The sequence below is a fragment of the Sminthopsis crassicaudata genome, chromosome 5, assembly GCF_048593235.1.
Source record: "Sminthopsis crassicaudata isolate SCR6 chromosome 5, ASM4859323v1, whole genome shotgun sequence".
NCBI classification, from domain to species: Eukaryota; Metazoa; Chordata; class Mammalia; order Dasyuromorphia; family Dasyuridae; genus Sminthopsis; species Sminthopsis crassicaudata.
The window spans coordinates 81,880,674-81,895,768 of NC_133621.1; the positions used below are offsets into that span (position 1 = coordinate 81,880,674).

Sequence of the window (15,095 nt, forward strand, 5' to 3'; positions counted from 1 at the left end):
CCCAAGGACCTCATTATGAGGAAATTTCACACTTAAGGTAGCACTATGTCAGAATTAGTGACAATTCAGGGTACCTTCATGTGAAGCAAGGGACAAAAGATAATAAATGGAAAGTGTACCAAAGGACTTTTTGCTGGGAAATCCAATTAGAATCTACATTTCCTTTTCATGTTTACTGAACACTTTGACTGCCTTAAAATGAGAATTTTATTTTATTTGCTTAATGGTTTTTTTTTTCTTTTTTCCTATTAGAAAAGATCTCTTCCCACTGAATTGATGTGGAGTGTAACATCATAACCTAGCTAAATGTAACACTGGGATTAGAGGCAGCCTTTTTGTTAGCTGTTTATTCTATCGCTAATAGGGCAGCATCTAACTATAAGTTCAATACATATATTTTTCCTAATGTTATTTTAAAATTTTCAGATAAATTAGATAATTAATATTCCTCTTGCCTTTTTTCATCTTTCCCCTTTCCCTTCTTTTCCTTTCTCCCTTTTCATTCCTTCTTCCTTTTGTCTTCTCCTTTTTTCTCATACTTTCTCCCTTTTTTCTCTTTTTTCCCCTCCTTCCTCTCCTCTTGTCTCTTTTTTCTTCACTTCTTCCTTCCTTTTTTCCTCATATAACATTATTAAACTTTCATTTGTCTATAACCAAGGAATGGGGTTCAGGAACATTTTAACAAGATCCTCAAACAATTTCCTCCCTATTAGTGAAGGCTCCCTAAAAGATAAAATGTTGGTAAACAAAATGTTCATTATTCTCCCCCATTTTAATTTAATATTGTCTGTCTCTTTATATTTAACTCCTAATTGAAATTTTAAACATTAACATTATTTTCTATGTTCTATTTATTAGATCTTTAATATAAAGCCACTTAATATTTCTTTCCTAAATATTTAAAATATCAAATAGCTTATATTGCAAAGTTCTATCACACTCAGTTTAGATATGGGCTATGTAGAATTTGTGCTTATATGTCTATATCAATCTATCTAGAAAGAGATTGATAGATCAATATATATACATATATCTTTATACATGTGTATAACATTCATGTATACCTACATATATTTATATATACACATCACTCTCTATATATGTATGTATGTGAGTATATATATATATATATGTATGTGTGTGTATGTGTGTAGATATATGTGAGTATATATAAAGTGTGATATATTGATATTATATATATATGTATGTATACATATACACACATATTTAATTCTTTCAGAAAGTGTTATTTAGAGAATCCTTTTTTGAGTATCTATCACAATCAGTAAGGATCTTATTACAGAATAGCTCTGTAAAAACTTGTAGTTTGCTCTCCTTGGGCAAGAAGTATCTGACAACATTCCCTTTGACCATATTCAGAAGTGGGAAACACACTGAGCATTTGGTAACAGCAATCTTATTTTTGCGTAACCGCTGCAGTCGCGAGGAGAAACACATGAAATGATGCGGACATCATTTGATGTGTCCTTGAGCTCTGAAAATGGAAGTAGGAGATGAGACTGAGTGCTGTGACTCTGGGGATTGTGGAACAGCAGCTGGAGAAAGTCACGTCTCTGGCTTGACCTATCTGTTGTGAAAATAGGGAAGAAAGCCAATCACACACAATTCCGGGCACATTCTGACAGCTAAAGGAGGCATTAACAATTTGCAACACATGGCATGGGGGGCCAGGCTCTGCAATGAAGAGAAATTATTTTCTGACTGAAATAGCACAGGAAGTAAAGGGAATGCAGGAATCATCCCTCTTGCTGTGTTCTCTGTGGCTTCAAAATTTAGGCCTCAGTAAATTTTTGGCTCAGATTTCAAAGAACAAACCTCTGAGCATGCTTTAAGAAAGCATGATTGTTTTTGCCTTAAAAAATTTCTTTTTGCCTCCCATAATATATCTTGCTATTTGGTATAGATAGTTACAGGAAAAATTCATCATGATCATTCTTTTAAAAAGTCATTAATCTTGATGGCACTGAACTCATGTAGAAGCTGACCCAGACTGATATTAATTTCTGGCTACAAGTTGTCAGTTAGATTTGTTTATCTGGTTGCTTCCTCAAAAGGAGCAAAAGCTATGGGGGAAAAATGGCCTTTATTGTAGAGGATTTAAAAGTGTACCTTTATCCTATCTGTGGATGAGTCTGTGCATGCATATACATATATAGATATGAAGATACATGTGTATATGCACATACATGCAAATATACATGTTTACAATCCATGTATATACAAGCAGTGCATATATGAACATACTGTATACATGTGTATACACATCTTTGTGTTTACATATATGTATATACAGCTTGTTCCAAAAGTCTTACTATAATTTTTAAGCTTTAATAACTTCAGAAATTCTACAAATGTTCAAAATACTGTGTTTAAAAGATTAATTATTTGACTTTTAAAAAATTCTTTTTAAAAAATTAACACATGACTGCACAACACTAATTATTTTTTTAACTTTGCAAAACTTTCATTAATTGCTATTCAGAAACCAAAAGGATTATATTTGTATTCCTAGGCTCAAAATCATCCAAAGAATGAGGTTTTGGTGTATACTTAACAATTTTGACATTATTCCACAAGAAAAAATTCTCAAAGATAAATCAGGTAATCTAGTTGATCAAGCAAGATCTTCTCTATAGGTCTATGGTCTGAAAAAGTGTCATCCATAAAGTACCATATAAACCACACATCATTACAGAGTGCCCAATCTTTTCCAAATTAAAATTAAGAGTATTATTCAAATTCACAACACTAAAATAAATTGAAATGAACTTTCTAATTATATAATTGTAACTGTAACATTTATAAATATGAAGTCATTAAAGCTTAAGCCATATTAAGAGTTTTGAGACACCATATGTTTCATCTCTGTCTATATTTATGCATACAAATGTATCTATATTTTATATCTGTCTTTATGTATATAGGTATCTCTTTCACTATTTATCTTTGTGTATCTTTCACTCTCTTACTCTTTTCTTCTATGTCTCTGTTTCTGTCTTTGTCACTGCCTCTGTCTTTGTCATATATATATATATATATATATATATATATATATATATATATATATGTGTGTGTGTGTTTATATATTTTGATTTTATTGGTTTAGAGAGCGGCCAATGAGGAATATCCTTTGCCACTATAGGTTATCACATTTTCTACATCTAATAATTTAAATTTTAAAGAGTTACTTTGAGCAGCCAAAAGCAGACCATGTCTTAGTGCAAACCAGATCAGATTAAAATGTAAGTGGGAAATATTTAACAAAATAAATAAAAATAAAATAAAACGTTGATAAGACTAATATGTGGTTTTTAACAGTCAGTATGTGCCTGCAAGAATCCTTTTATATGATATAGTGACCCCATTTCTACTTGAGCTTGGCATGACTGGCCCAAAACATTGAGAGGTTAAGTGATAAACCCAGGGTTACACAGGCAGGATGATTCAGAAGTGAAACTTGAACGTCTTTCTGGATTCAAGACTAGGTGTCTATCCACTAGGCTACTCTGCCTCTCATTCACCTATTAAACAACTTTTTTTTAAAGAATTATATAGAATCAGTCCCATTATTCAGATGGAGAAACTATTTATTCAAGACAATGAACTAACTTAATGTATAATTGAAAAGGAAATGCCAAGCCAGTAAAGACTTAGGGCTTCTCAACCCATCTACCCTCTCTAGATAGAGATGAAATTGGGGAAAATTCTCCTCCATACTAGAAGCAGTTACCATCTTGAAGGATCTAGAAAAATATTGGGAAAAAACAAGAAATCTGATTTTTTTTTAAAAAAATGTGGTACATTAGAAAGAGACCTAGCTATGGAGTGAGAAGACCTGGCTTTAAATCTCACCTTTTTTCCCCTAACTACCATGAATAACTTTGAGTATTTTACTTAATCACTAAATTTCCTCATCTCTAAAATGATGAGGTTTAATAAGATGGTATAAAAGGTCTATCTCAGCTCTAAATCTGTGGTCCCATGAATTATGCTCTGGCTTCCTCTGAAGCTGGAAAGATGTCACTTGCTGAGCTGTTGCAAAATTTTACAGGAGGGGTTAAAACAGCAGCATAACTTCAAGAGCCTCATGAAGCTTGTGGTCTTCCTCTGCTTGGCTCTGGCTCTATCATTTCCTTCCCTCAGTGCCAGATAACCTATCCATTTTACTTTAAATTAACCGATACAATCTGATGAAGTCTGTTCCCTTTGCTTTCTGCCTGCCTGACCCAGGAAGAGGAGGAGAGAGATTGTTTTTTCTTATTTGTGAAAACAATCTTCATGTTATCTGGAACTACTATTCAATCTCACTGTAAGAGAGAGAGGGGAAAAAAAGAGGGTTGGAAAAAAAAAAAAAAAACAAACTATTAACTGGGCCCTCTCATCCTGCAACTCTACTTTGACCATTCTTCCCCACCACTTCCCCCTTCCCCATTAATCACTGACAGAAATCATTTCTTCCTATCAGATGCTGTGATTGTAGCTATGTGGGGTTGGTATTGTCCATCTGTGGGAGGTCATAGCTAAAAAAAAATAGACAACCTAGTCAGAACTCCAGCAGAGCTGGTCAATCGGTAACTCAATGTCCTACAATACAGTCCCTTTAAGTGACATGGAAATAATGTGTGTACATTACAGCCCTGCTGTGATCCTGGGCAGTCAGCAGAGCAAAATTGTTATAATTGGGGTGTGAGCCAAGAACATCCACTAGGTATGGCGACAGAGACAAAGGAGAAACAAGACATTGCCAACCTTTCATTTTGATCACAGCTGTCAGCTTGGTATGGGTGCTTTCTGTATATGGGTGTTTCGTTGAGCTTTTTGTACATAAAGATCCTTCCACCCTCCTCTCTCATGTCCTTTTTTCCTTTTCTTTTTCTCTTTTCTTTCTTTTTTCTTTTCTATCTCTTTCTTTTCCTCCACTCTCTCTTTCCTTCCTCCCTTCCTTCCTTCCTTCCTTCCTTCCTTCCTTCCTTCCTTCCTTCCTTCCTTCCTTCCTTCCTTCCTCCCTTCCTTCCTTCCTTCCTTCCTTCCTTCCTTCCTTCCTTCCTTCCTTCCTTCCTTCCTTCCTTCCTTCCTTCCTTCCTTCCTTCCTTCCTTCCTTCCTTCCTTCTTTCCTTCCCTCCCTCCTTCCTTCCTTCTTTCTTTTTCTCTTTCCTTCCTTCCTTTCCTCCCTCCTTCCTTCCTTCTTTCTTTTTCTCTTTCCCTCCCAATATATAGGTAGATTTTAGACAAAATTACACTTTTTGGATAGGTGACAATATGAAGAATTATGGTGGCACCCTCCTGGAATCAAATAAGAGTATAGACATGAATATAATTTAGCAATAAGAATGTGCAATGTACATCTACTGAGTCAGGAAGAAATAAAAGGAATAGAAAAGAGGAAGAGAATTTATTTGTGAAATTCATAGACTCTTCAGGAACTTCATTTTAACTAACAATTTTAGTTTTCTCTTCTGTACTTACCTCATGAAATTCTATTTAGAAAGAAGAAAATTGACTAATATGTGTTCTATCTTATCTTTTTTTCTTAATTCTGTTCTGATAAATGGTTAATGAGAAGCAGGATAACCATAGCAAGTCAGATATATGAAGGAAAAATAAGAGTTGTAGAACAAATCTTCTCAATCAGAACATGTATAATTTAATAACTATATGATCAATATTATGGTATTGGGTGGAGAAGATGAGCTGACCCTCTGGGGAGGAAAAGAATATGCTATGTGAGTTGAATTTTCATAGAATACGGAGGTAGATGGCAACAAGGTTCAAGGAGCCATAGTAACTGTACCAAATGAGATTTCTATTTGAATGTAGCCATTCACCATCTTATATGTCTTTCCGTTGAATATTTCCTTTTTTTTTTTTTTTTATTGGAGTCTGATAAGTTTGGGGGAATAGTCCTACAGGACAGCAAGAAGTAGTTAAATTCATGTTTGTATTTGACATCTTAAAATTAAAATTTAACTAATAAAATTGTATACTAGTATTTATGATTTTTAGTGGTTTTCAATGGTATTTGAGGTATCTATCATAGAAGTGCAGACTTAGAGGTGGATATGATTTTAGGGATACTTTAATATAGTGGTTCTTAACCTTGAGTCCACAGACGACTTTGGCAATAGGATAGCTTGTAAGGAGTTCATGAACTTAGATGGAAAATATCCACTTTTATCTTTACCAACCTTTAATAAGATTCTTAACCTCTCTCTATTTCTCTGTCTGATGATCTCCCTTTAGGAGTCTGGTAAATCCAATGCATCCCATCTCAGAATTATATTTTTAAATGTATAAAATAAGATTTCTAGATAGAAATTTCCAGAGGCTAGCCCTTACATCCCATGTGTAGAGTACAGGTATAATTATTTCTCCTCTTTTAGAACTGAAGTTTCAAAGATCAGGGAGAAATTAATTTTCTTTTTTGTATTCTCTCTGTCTTGATACCATTGGTTTCAACTAAAAAACAAGAAGTCTATTCATTTTCTAGATAAATTGAATGAATGAATAATCAATAATAAACCAACATGGGGGCAGTTAAAAGTTCTGAATTTGGAGAATAAGCATATTCAGAGCGTAGGCTGTGTACCAGATTATGGAAGCATTCCCAGCCCATGATCCCTTGAATTTAGAGTCAAAAGATCTGGATTTTTTTTTCCCTCCTGAGTCTGGGGTTAAGTGACTTGCCCAAGATCACAGAGTGTTACGTGTTTGAGACCAAATTTGAACTCGGGTCCTCCTGAATTCAGGGCTGGTGCTCTATCCACTGTGCCACCTAGCTGCCCAAGATTTGGAATTTGAATTCTTCTTCTGTCCCACATCACCTATGATATCTGGATAGGTCATTTAATCTCTCCTGAAATCAGTTTTTTTTTTTTTCTCAGTAAAATAAGAGATTTGAACAAGATTACCTTCAAAACTCCTTCTAGGTGATCCAAAGAGCTCATTATTTTGTGGAGTATGATGCAAATAGTAACATATTCAGATGAGTTTGTCTCTTACTGCAGCAGGAACATTAACAAAGATATCAGTTTCTTTGGGGGCTATTTTATTCTGCCTTTTTTTTTTTTTAATAGTCTTGGACAAGTGGAACAGACCTTCATTCCTTAGTAGCATCTTTCTCCTTGAGTGCCTATTTGCAATGAGTGATTTTTGAGGAGTTGTGTTGTCCCAAACAAAGCTTCTTATACCAACTTATTACAGAAAATTGTGCTGATTGGTGACATTTTCCTCCAACTTCCATCCTGGATAATTCCTGGGAGTTTTCTAAGATTTAGAAAGGTAAAAACAGTTTGAATCCTGCCACCTGTATCTTTAGAAAGGTGAGATTTGCATTTGAAAAAGACTTTAAGTGGGGTCCTGCAGGCAGCTTATATCTCCTAGCCTCTTTTCTGAGTCCTCTCAGAGAACTTGTTTTTCAGCAAGATCATTGCCATATCTGAACACAGCCACCACATGGACGCACATACACACACATAAACACCCATGCACACACACATATACATTTGTGCTTGTGCATGCATGGGCTCAGGCTGCACGCGTGCGAGTGCACACACACACATTCAGTATTCTTGATTTGAAGATTTTGGTAATGTGTTTTCGTACAGGGCATAAAAATATATCTCTGTAATTACATGATATTTAGTGATTAGATAATTATGGATAATTGCATGGGGGTAGTTCTAAGAGCTAAAGTGTTACCATAAGATCTAAAATGTACAAATTGCATAATAATTATTCTTGGGAGTTATTTGGTAATTCTGAACATAATTATCATGTGATCTGCAGTGCATGTAATTAATGTATAATCGCATGGATTTTGCCTTCATAACTACACTTCACCCTTGTTATAAAGCTCTTTGTCATAACATTTGAGTATAAATATAATGTAAATTGGCTCCCAGATACAGTACATTAAGCCCTGTGATAATTACTTTCACAGTAACAATACCCCTTATTCCATTCTAAGTGCTTGACTCTTAAGCAAGATTGAGTTGGGGAGAAGGAATGGCCTGGAAATTCAGAGATGGGGCAGTGTATCTGATGAGTGGTGTGTAGGAGTGCACAAATTGCTCATGAGATGTAACTTTTTCCTATGACTGTAATCCTCCAGTTTGGAAGCTCCTTCATTATCTTTCATAAAGGCTAGGAATAGCTCTTCTGTTTAATCACATCATCAGGCTTAGGGTATTTGGGTGTTTAGCAAGTGGTAAAATTCCATTAAGTCCAGTCTCTTTAAACCCAGAACACCACCCACTGTTTTATTTGAGAGGAACACTTTGATAGCATTTGAACTTGAGTATTGAGAAAGTATGTTTAATAAAAAATGTATAGTAGAGGATGGTCTTCACTTGGGATTAACAGGGTAAACAGATATAATAAAATAAAACAAGATATAAAAAGCCAAACCAAACCAACAAACAACAAAATTTCCTCCCATCTCCAGGTTTTTAGTGACTTTACTGAAACTTTTGCAGTGGCTGAAAGTTTTCTGTTCTCATTTCACAGGTTTCACTTGGCAGGATGATTATACCCAGGGCACAGTAGCCCAGGAGCTTGAAAATATCCCCAAAATCCACCAGTGGCATCCTGATTCTTTAGCAAGTGATGGAATCAACTCAATCAGGTATACTCTTCATGATGTTATTTGCCTACTTCCTTTACTGCCTGATCACGAGAAATATTGTCATTTCCCATTTATGTAAATCATTTTGACTTCAATTCTGGTCAAGTCTCAGGTTTTAAATTATCCTGTATTTTGGCATTGACTCTAGGCAAATTGTGCAATTCTCTGTGCTTCCTCTATGGAATAGGAGAAGAAAGAAAGTAAGGGGAGATAATTATAATAAGGGATTTTGTTTATATTAGTGAGCTGGACAAGGAGAAATGAATTGGCAAGGTTAAAAAAATCCTATTATTTGTTACTATGTCAAATATAGAGCAAGGGTTTTAAAATGGTATGCTAAAAAGGGGATTACTAAATAATTAAATGGACTAGTGATCTCATCTGTAGGAGCACTGCTTCCAGTAAGGTAGATCGCAAGTCTCCTTAAATCTTTTTATCCTGTAGAATATATAACCCATGACCTATTTTTTAAGCTAACAGCTTATGTAGACCACATATTAGTCATTTTAGTTAGCTGTAAGAATAGAGAACGAAGGTTGCCAGTTCTGACCTGACTATCTTCCTTTCAACCAAAAGATTGCATGCATCTGGAAGATTTGCCACTGAGGATAAAGCTACATGTTAAAAAAACAAAAAACAAAACAAAACAAAACAACAAATTGGACTTGTGAGACTTTGCTTTTTGGCTGGATAGGATTATAGCTTTGATTCACAAAAAAAAAAAAATACCAAAATAGCTCTAAGACTTTGAACTGGTTTTTAAATGACTACAAACTTCACTATTTATAAGCAGCCTACCAGAACAATTTATCAGCAAAGTATTAGTGGTCAGTAGAAGCTGGTTGGTGAAGCAGGCTGGTAACAATTCATTGGTAAACCTACAGATAGCAGCTTTGTAGAGAAAGCAACCCAAGTTAATATTAATAGTTTATAACCTTACAGAGAACATCATTTACTCTTCAGGGAAGCAGTAAGCAGGTTCTTTGGAAGCAAAGAGGTATTATAGTTGTATACCAACCCAAAGGAAAACAAATTGTTATATCAATAGAGATCTCTTTTCTCGGTGGTATTATATTTGCTTCGAATTAATGAATCCTCTATATTAGTCTATCTCAAGACTTCTAAACTATCTAAATATTCTAAAATTCTAAAAAAATTCTAAAATATTTAAATAGAGCCTTGAATCTGAGTATAATGCTCAGGGAAAAAAAATTGAGAAGTAATCCGTGTTACATAAAATTCAGTTCCTAAATCCTTTAGGGTATTTCAGTATCTTGGGGATGAAAAATAACAACTTTAGGAATGCCTGAAAAAAGGTTTTCGTTAATGTATTTGATATTATTGACTCCACTTAAAATATTAAGACTTTTAAAGGAGATAACATAGTTGATTTTTTTTTCCTTTTTTATGTTCTAGTGTTCATTTATTATTAGCAATTTCTTTATTTCTAACTTTTTTTCAGCCTTGATTTATGCTTAATGTTCTGACTTTCCCTCTCCTTCCCCTATACTGGGTAGGAAGAATAAATGTCCAGTCCAAACAAAATATGGTCTTCTATATGGCATTTACAATGCTTGAAGATTTTTCATTAAAGTCTTCTCCTTTTGAGGATGATTGATCTGTTATTTTCATCTATTACTCAACAATCTTATTTTCTAACACTTTAATTTTTACCTTTCTATTGTTGGGATTAAATTCTCAGGTTTTTTTCCTTAAATTTATGGCCTATGTTTGGATTCCTAATTTAAGGAATAACTCAGTCAGGATAATTTGTTATTTTTATTTGTAACAGAAAAGTCATATTAATGATTCCTGTTACTTGTTACTCACTGGAATCTGTTTTCCACTCATCTGCCACAGTGGTTTTCCTAAAGTATAGATTTGACTTAGTCATCCCTTGTCCTCAGTAAACTCCACTGACTTCATATTATTTTCAACATCAAATATGAAATCTTCTATTTGACATTTAAAGCCCTTTACATCTTGACACCTTCCTGCTTTTCAGTAAGGTAGTGAAAAGAGATAGTAGGTTACAGGAAGTCAAGGAGGTGATGAGAAAGTGAGACAGTGAGTGTAGTCTCCTTTTGCTAGAAGGTTAACAGGAATGAGGAGGCAAGATGATAGTTTTAATGGGTAGCTGGACCAAGGGAAGGTTATCTCTTTTTAAAGCTTAAAAAACTATGTGTAAAGAGGAAAAATGTGGAAGAGCAATGAGAGAGGAGAGAGAACTAATGGAACAAAGCCTTAAAAAGAACAGGAGATGGAAAGTCCTGCATGAACTCAAGCAAAATGAAATGTACTGTATACAAAGTAATAGCAATGTTCTGGGATGACCAGCTGTAAATGACATTGGTATTCTCAGCAGTACAGTGATCCTTGATTACTGTTAAGGACTTTTGATGAAAAATCCTATCCATACTCAGAGAAAGAACTGATTGTATCTGAATACAGATTGAACCATTTTTTCATCTCTTTTTTAAAACTTGATTTATCTTGAGGGTTTTTATTTTCATTTGTATGGGAGATGTATGTGTTCTTTTACAACATTACTTTTATGGATTTTTATTTTTATAACTTCACATGCTTCTTAATTGTGGGATAAGGGAGAGAACCTTAATGTAAAAAAAAATTGTTTTAAATGTAACTAGGGAGAAGCCAGTAAATAAATAAAATACAAAAAAGGAGAGAATAGACAGTGAAGTTGTTAGATGCTGCAATATAGAGTTGTGTCCCTTTCTTTGTGATGAGATAGAAGGGAGAGTATGGATAAGAAGTAGACCTAGGGTTGAAGAGGAGGATGGGAGTTGATAGAGTTTGCATCAGTGTGTCCAATTTGTCTCAGCAAATAAAACTGTTTTGAATGAGGAAGAATGTGATACAGTTAGGAGTTTAAAGGAAGGAGAGATTATTGAGAACAGTTATAGGGGATGTAAGAAAGGAAGAAAGAATTGATATGTAATTGAGATGTAGCACATATATTAGATAATTTAAATTTGAAGTGAACCCAACAAGCACTTTCACAATTTCTCCCAGCAGTTTTGAAACAGAAATATAGGAAACAGATATTAGAAATATCCTAGCATTGATAATTAGCAGTACTTGGAATGCTAGGAAATTAGATGAGCAAAGGATTCAAAGTTAGCAAAGACCTAATAGAAATATCTGACCCTAAAATCAAAACTAAGAAGCAAAAATAGTGAAGCTGAGGGATTGAAAGACTAAAGATAAAAACAAAACAGGTATGGGAGGGGAAGAGCAACAGAATAGAGTGTTCAAAGAGGGCAACTTCTGAGTTCATTATTTTGGAGGAATCACTGTATAAAGTACTGGTTTTGTCAGGAAATCCTTGCAAGCATAACCACAGACTCTTGAAGGTGAAAGGGACTTTAGAGGTCAAATTTAATGTATACTTGCCCTACAATATCCTCTATAACATCCTCTACATGGAGTCATATATAGCCTTGATGACCTCTAGGGAGAGAAAAACTATTGGTTATCAAGGCATTTGTGGGTTGTTCTATTAGAAAAATTTTCTTTGTTTTGAGCCTAAAATTGCCTCTCTGCAAAATCTGTCCATTATATTTTCAGCACAGTGGTAGTTCACATATCTTAGATATTTAAAGACTGTTTATCCTTTAAATCTTCTCTTCTCCATACTAAGCAGATATAGCCCTATCGATCAAACTTTATATGTCATGGTTTGAAATACCATCATCATCTTCATTGCTCTCCTTTTGTCATATTCATATTTGTCAATACTCTCCCTAATGTATGGTTCCCAGAAATGAATAGAATATATGCAATATAAAATATGTATGTGTATATTATGCGGGCTGTTATCTGGAATTTTATTATATACCATGATATATATATATTAGTATGGTCAGAAACATATTGCTATATAGAGGTATATAGGATTTAAACACATGTATGTATCTATAGTTTATATATAATATATGTGTATATACATATGCATATATAAACATATTTGTATCTATTTTTCAGTTTTTGTACATGATTTAACACATTTTTACATGCAAGAAATAATACAAAGGAAATCCATTCCTTTCTATCCCCCCTAAAGGAAGTGGCCTATTAGCGAATGAAATATAACAGCTACCTGATAGTTCTTCACTAATGCTAAACTGATACCACAGAATGTTTCAGAGAGACTTCATATTGTTTTGTAGATTTTATATTCAGTATTTATAAGAGAACATAGAGAATGATTACCCAGAATGACAAGGGAAGCATCATTGGTGATCTGTCTTCTTGAATATAGAATTAATAGTCATGAGAACACAACTACATTGAATTATTTTTTTGGTTTCTTTGGGTTTTTTTTTGTTTTTTTTAGGCTGGTGACTTGCCCAGGGTCACACAGCTAGGAAGTGTTATGTGTCTGAGACCATATTTGAACTCGGGTCCTTTTGAATTCAAGGCTGGTGCTCTATCCACTGCGCCACCTAGAAGCCCCTACATTGAATTATTAAGGTAAACTTCATTGTAATAGATTTGGCCATTTGATAAGCATACCTTGCATAATCTTCTGGCCAATCCAAGAACCATGGCAACCAAAGATACTATACTGCTACTAGTATACTATACTGCTAGGCTACTCATGAAAACATAGTTTTCATGTACAAAAAAGGAAACATACAGAAAAGAATGAAAAACAGTTGAGAAGAAGATAAACTTGCAGAGAGCTGACTCTGAGACACAGCTAAGATAGAACATCCTGAACGCATTTTAATATCAATAAACTTACATTGGTATTTTGTGGAGACAAGTCGTGGAACACAATAGTCTCCAAAAAACTAAAGGTAAAGATCAATAGTAGATTATTGGAAAGGCATATAGAAATCAAAGAGCAACCTATGATGTATGGTAAATTAGGAATTTTGCATGACAAATAGTGTAAATTATGTCATCAAAGAGAAGAATGATCAGAGAAAATAGATAAGGAGAACTGTTTATTTGCAGTGTTTTCAATGAATGGATTCTTGGTGATGAATTTAGGGGAGGGAATAGAGAAAAGACACACATATTAGACATGCTCATGATGGAGTACAGTTTGCATCACTGAAAGGCATGTTCACGGTGATACGATCAGAGATCCCTCGGGCTACAGTTGAATCTACTTCACAGAATAATTGTAAGAAGAATGCTTTGTGAATTCTGAATGCCACATAGATAAATTATTATTGCTACTCATTTGTCTGCTTTCTCTTCTGTATAAAATGAAAATAGTATATACAAGTATATTCAAGTTCTGAAGGGGAAAAAAGGATACTAAAGTTTCCTTGAAGTAAAAAGAAATAAGCAGAGTTTCACAGATGGAGTCTGCAGTACAAAATTATCTATACATGATGAAATATCAAATTCAGCTACATACATTGTTTAATAACTTTTTAAAATTTAATCTGGTGAACAAAAAAATTAATGATATTATTCAAGCCAAGTATCTTATAGATATATGCCAGAATTGTACCACATTCTATAGCAGATATGACAAGAGATTATTTTTAATTAACTAATTATTTTTCCTAGTTATATTCAAAACAATTTTTAAAAAGATTTTTGTTTTTAAGATTTTTGAAGTCTAGGTTCTCTCCTTTATTCCCACCTACAATTAAGAAATCACATGTAAGGTTATGCAAAACATTTCTAAGAAAGTCAAATTGTGAAAGAAAACATAGATCTCCCACCTTAATGAAAATAAAAACCCTCAAGAAAAATTAAAGAGAGAGAGGGAAAGGGAAAGAAGGAAAGAAGGAAGGAGAGAAAGAAAGAGGGAGAGAAGGAGAGGGAGAGGAAGAAATAGAGAATGCTTCAATCTGTATTCAGACACAAGACATGGCTTTGGGTAAGATTTTTCATTATGAGTCTTTCAGAGTAGTTGTGGATGATTGTACTGCTAAGAATAACAGCCATTTATAGCTGATCATCTTAGAACATTGCTATTGCTATATACTATACTTACAGTATATTTTATTTTGTTCATGGTAGACTTCCCAGATTGTTGTTATTATTGTTGCTTTTTTCTGGAAGCATCCTGCTCATCATTTCCCAGAGAACAATAATATTTAATCAGAAAATTTTGCTCCAAATTTTTTTTTACAATTACTATTGATAATTGTATTTACCCCCATTTATTCTCTCTCTTTTCACTCTTTCTCTCAAAAATGTTTTGTTACTGACCACTTCCTCCTCAATATGCCCTCTCTTTAATCACCCTTCCCCTTTCCCATATCCAATTCCTCTCCTATTTTCCTACAGGGCAAATAGATTGCTATACTACTATTAGATAACTTTACTTTTTTAACTTATATGTTCTAAAATGTTTATAGCAACTTTTTTTGTGGTGGCAAAGAACTAGAAATTACAGGGATGCCCATACAGTGGGGAATGAGTAAATAAGTTGTGATAGATAATTGTGGGAATAATACTG

General features: G+C 33.9%; 1 protein-coding gene across 6 annotated transcripts in view; it reads left to right on the plus strand.

The window, feature by feature from the left end:
• PTPRN2 (protein tyrosine phosphatase receptor type N2) overlaps positions 1-15,095 on the plus strand; it is a 1,470,018-nt gene that overhangs the window by 567,764 nt on the left and 887,159 nt on the right. For all 6 annotated transcript variants that reach the window (XM_074267305.1, XM_074267309.1, XM_074267307.1 and 3 more), the window contains one exon: positions 8,527-8,644. In XM_074267305.1, the coding sequence (XP_074123406.1) occupies positions 8,527-8,644 (118 nt within the window). The remainder of the gene's footprint in view (positions 1-8,526; positions 8,645-15,095) is intronic.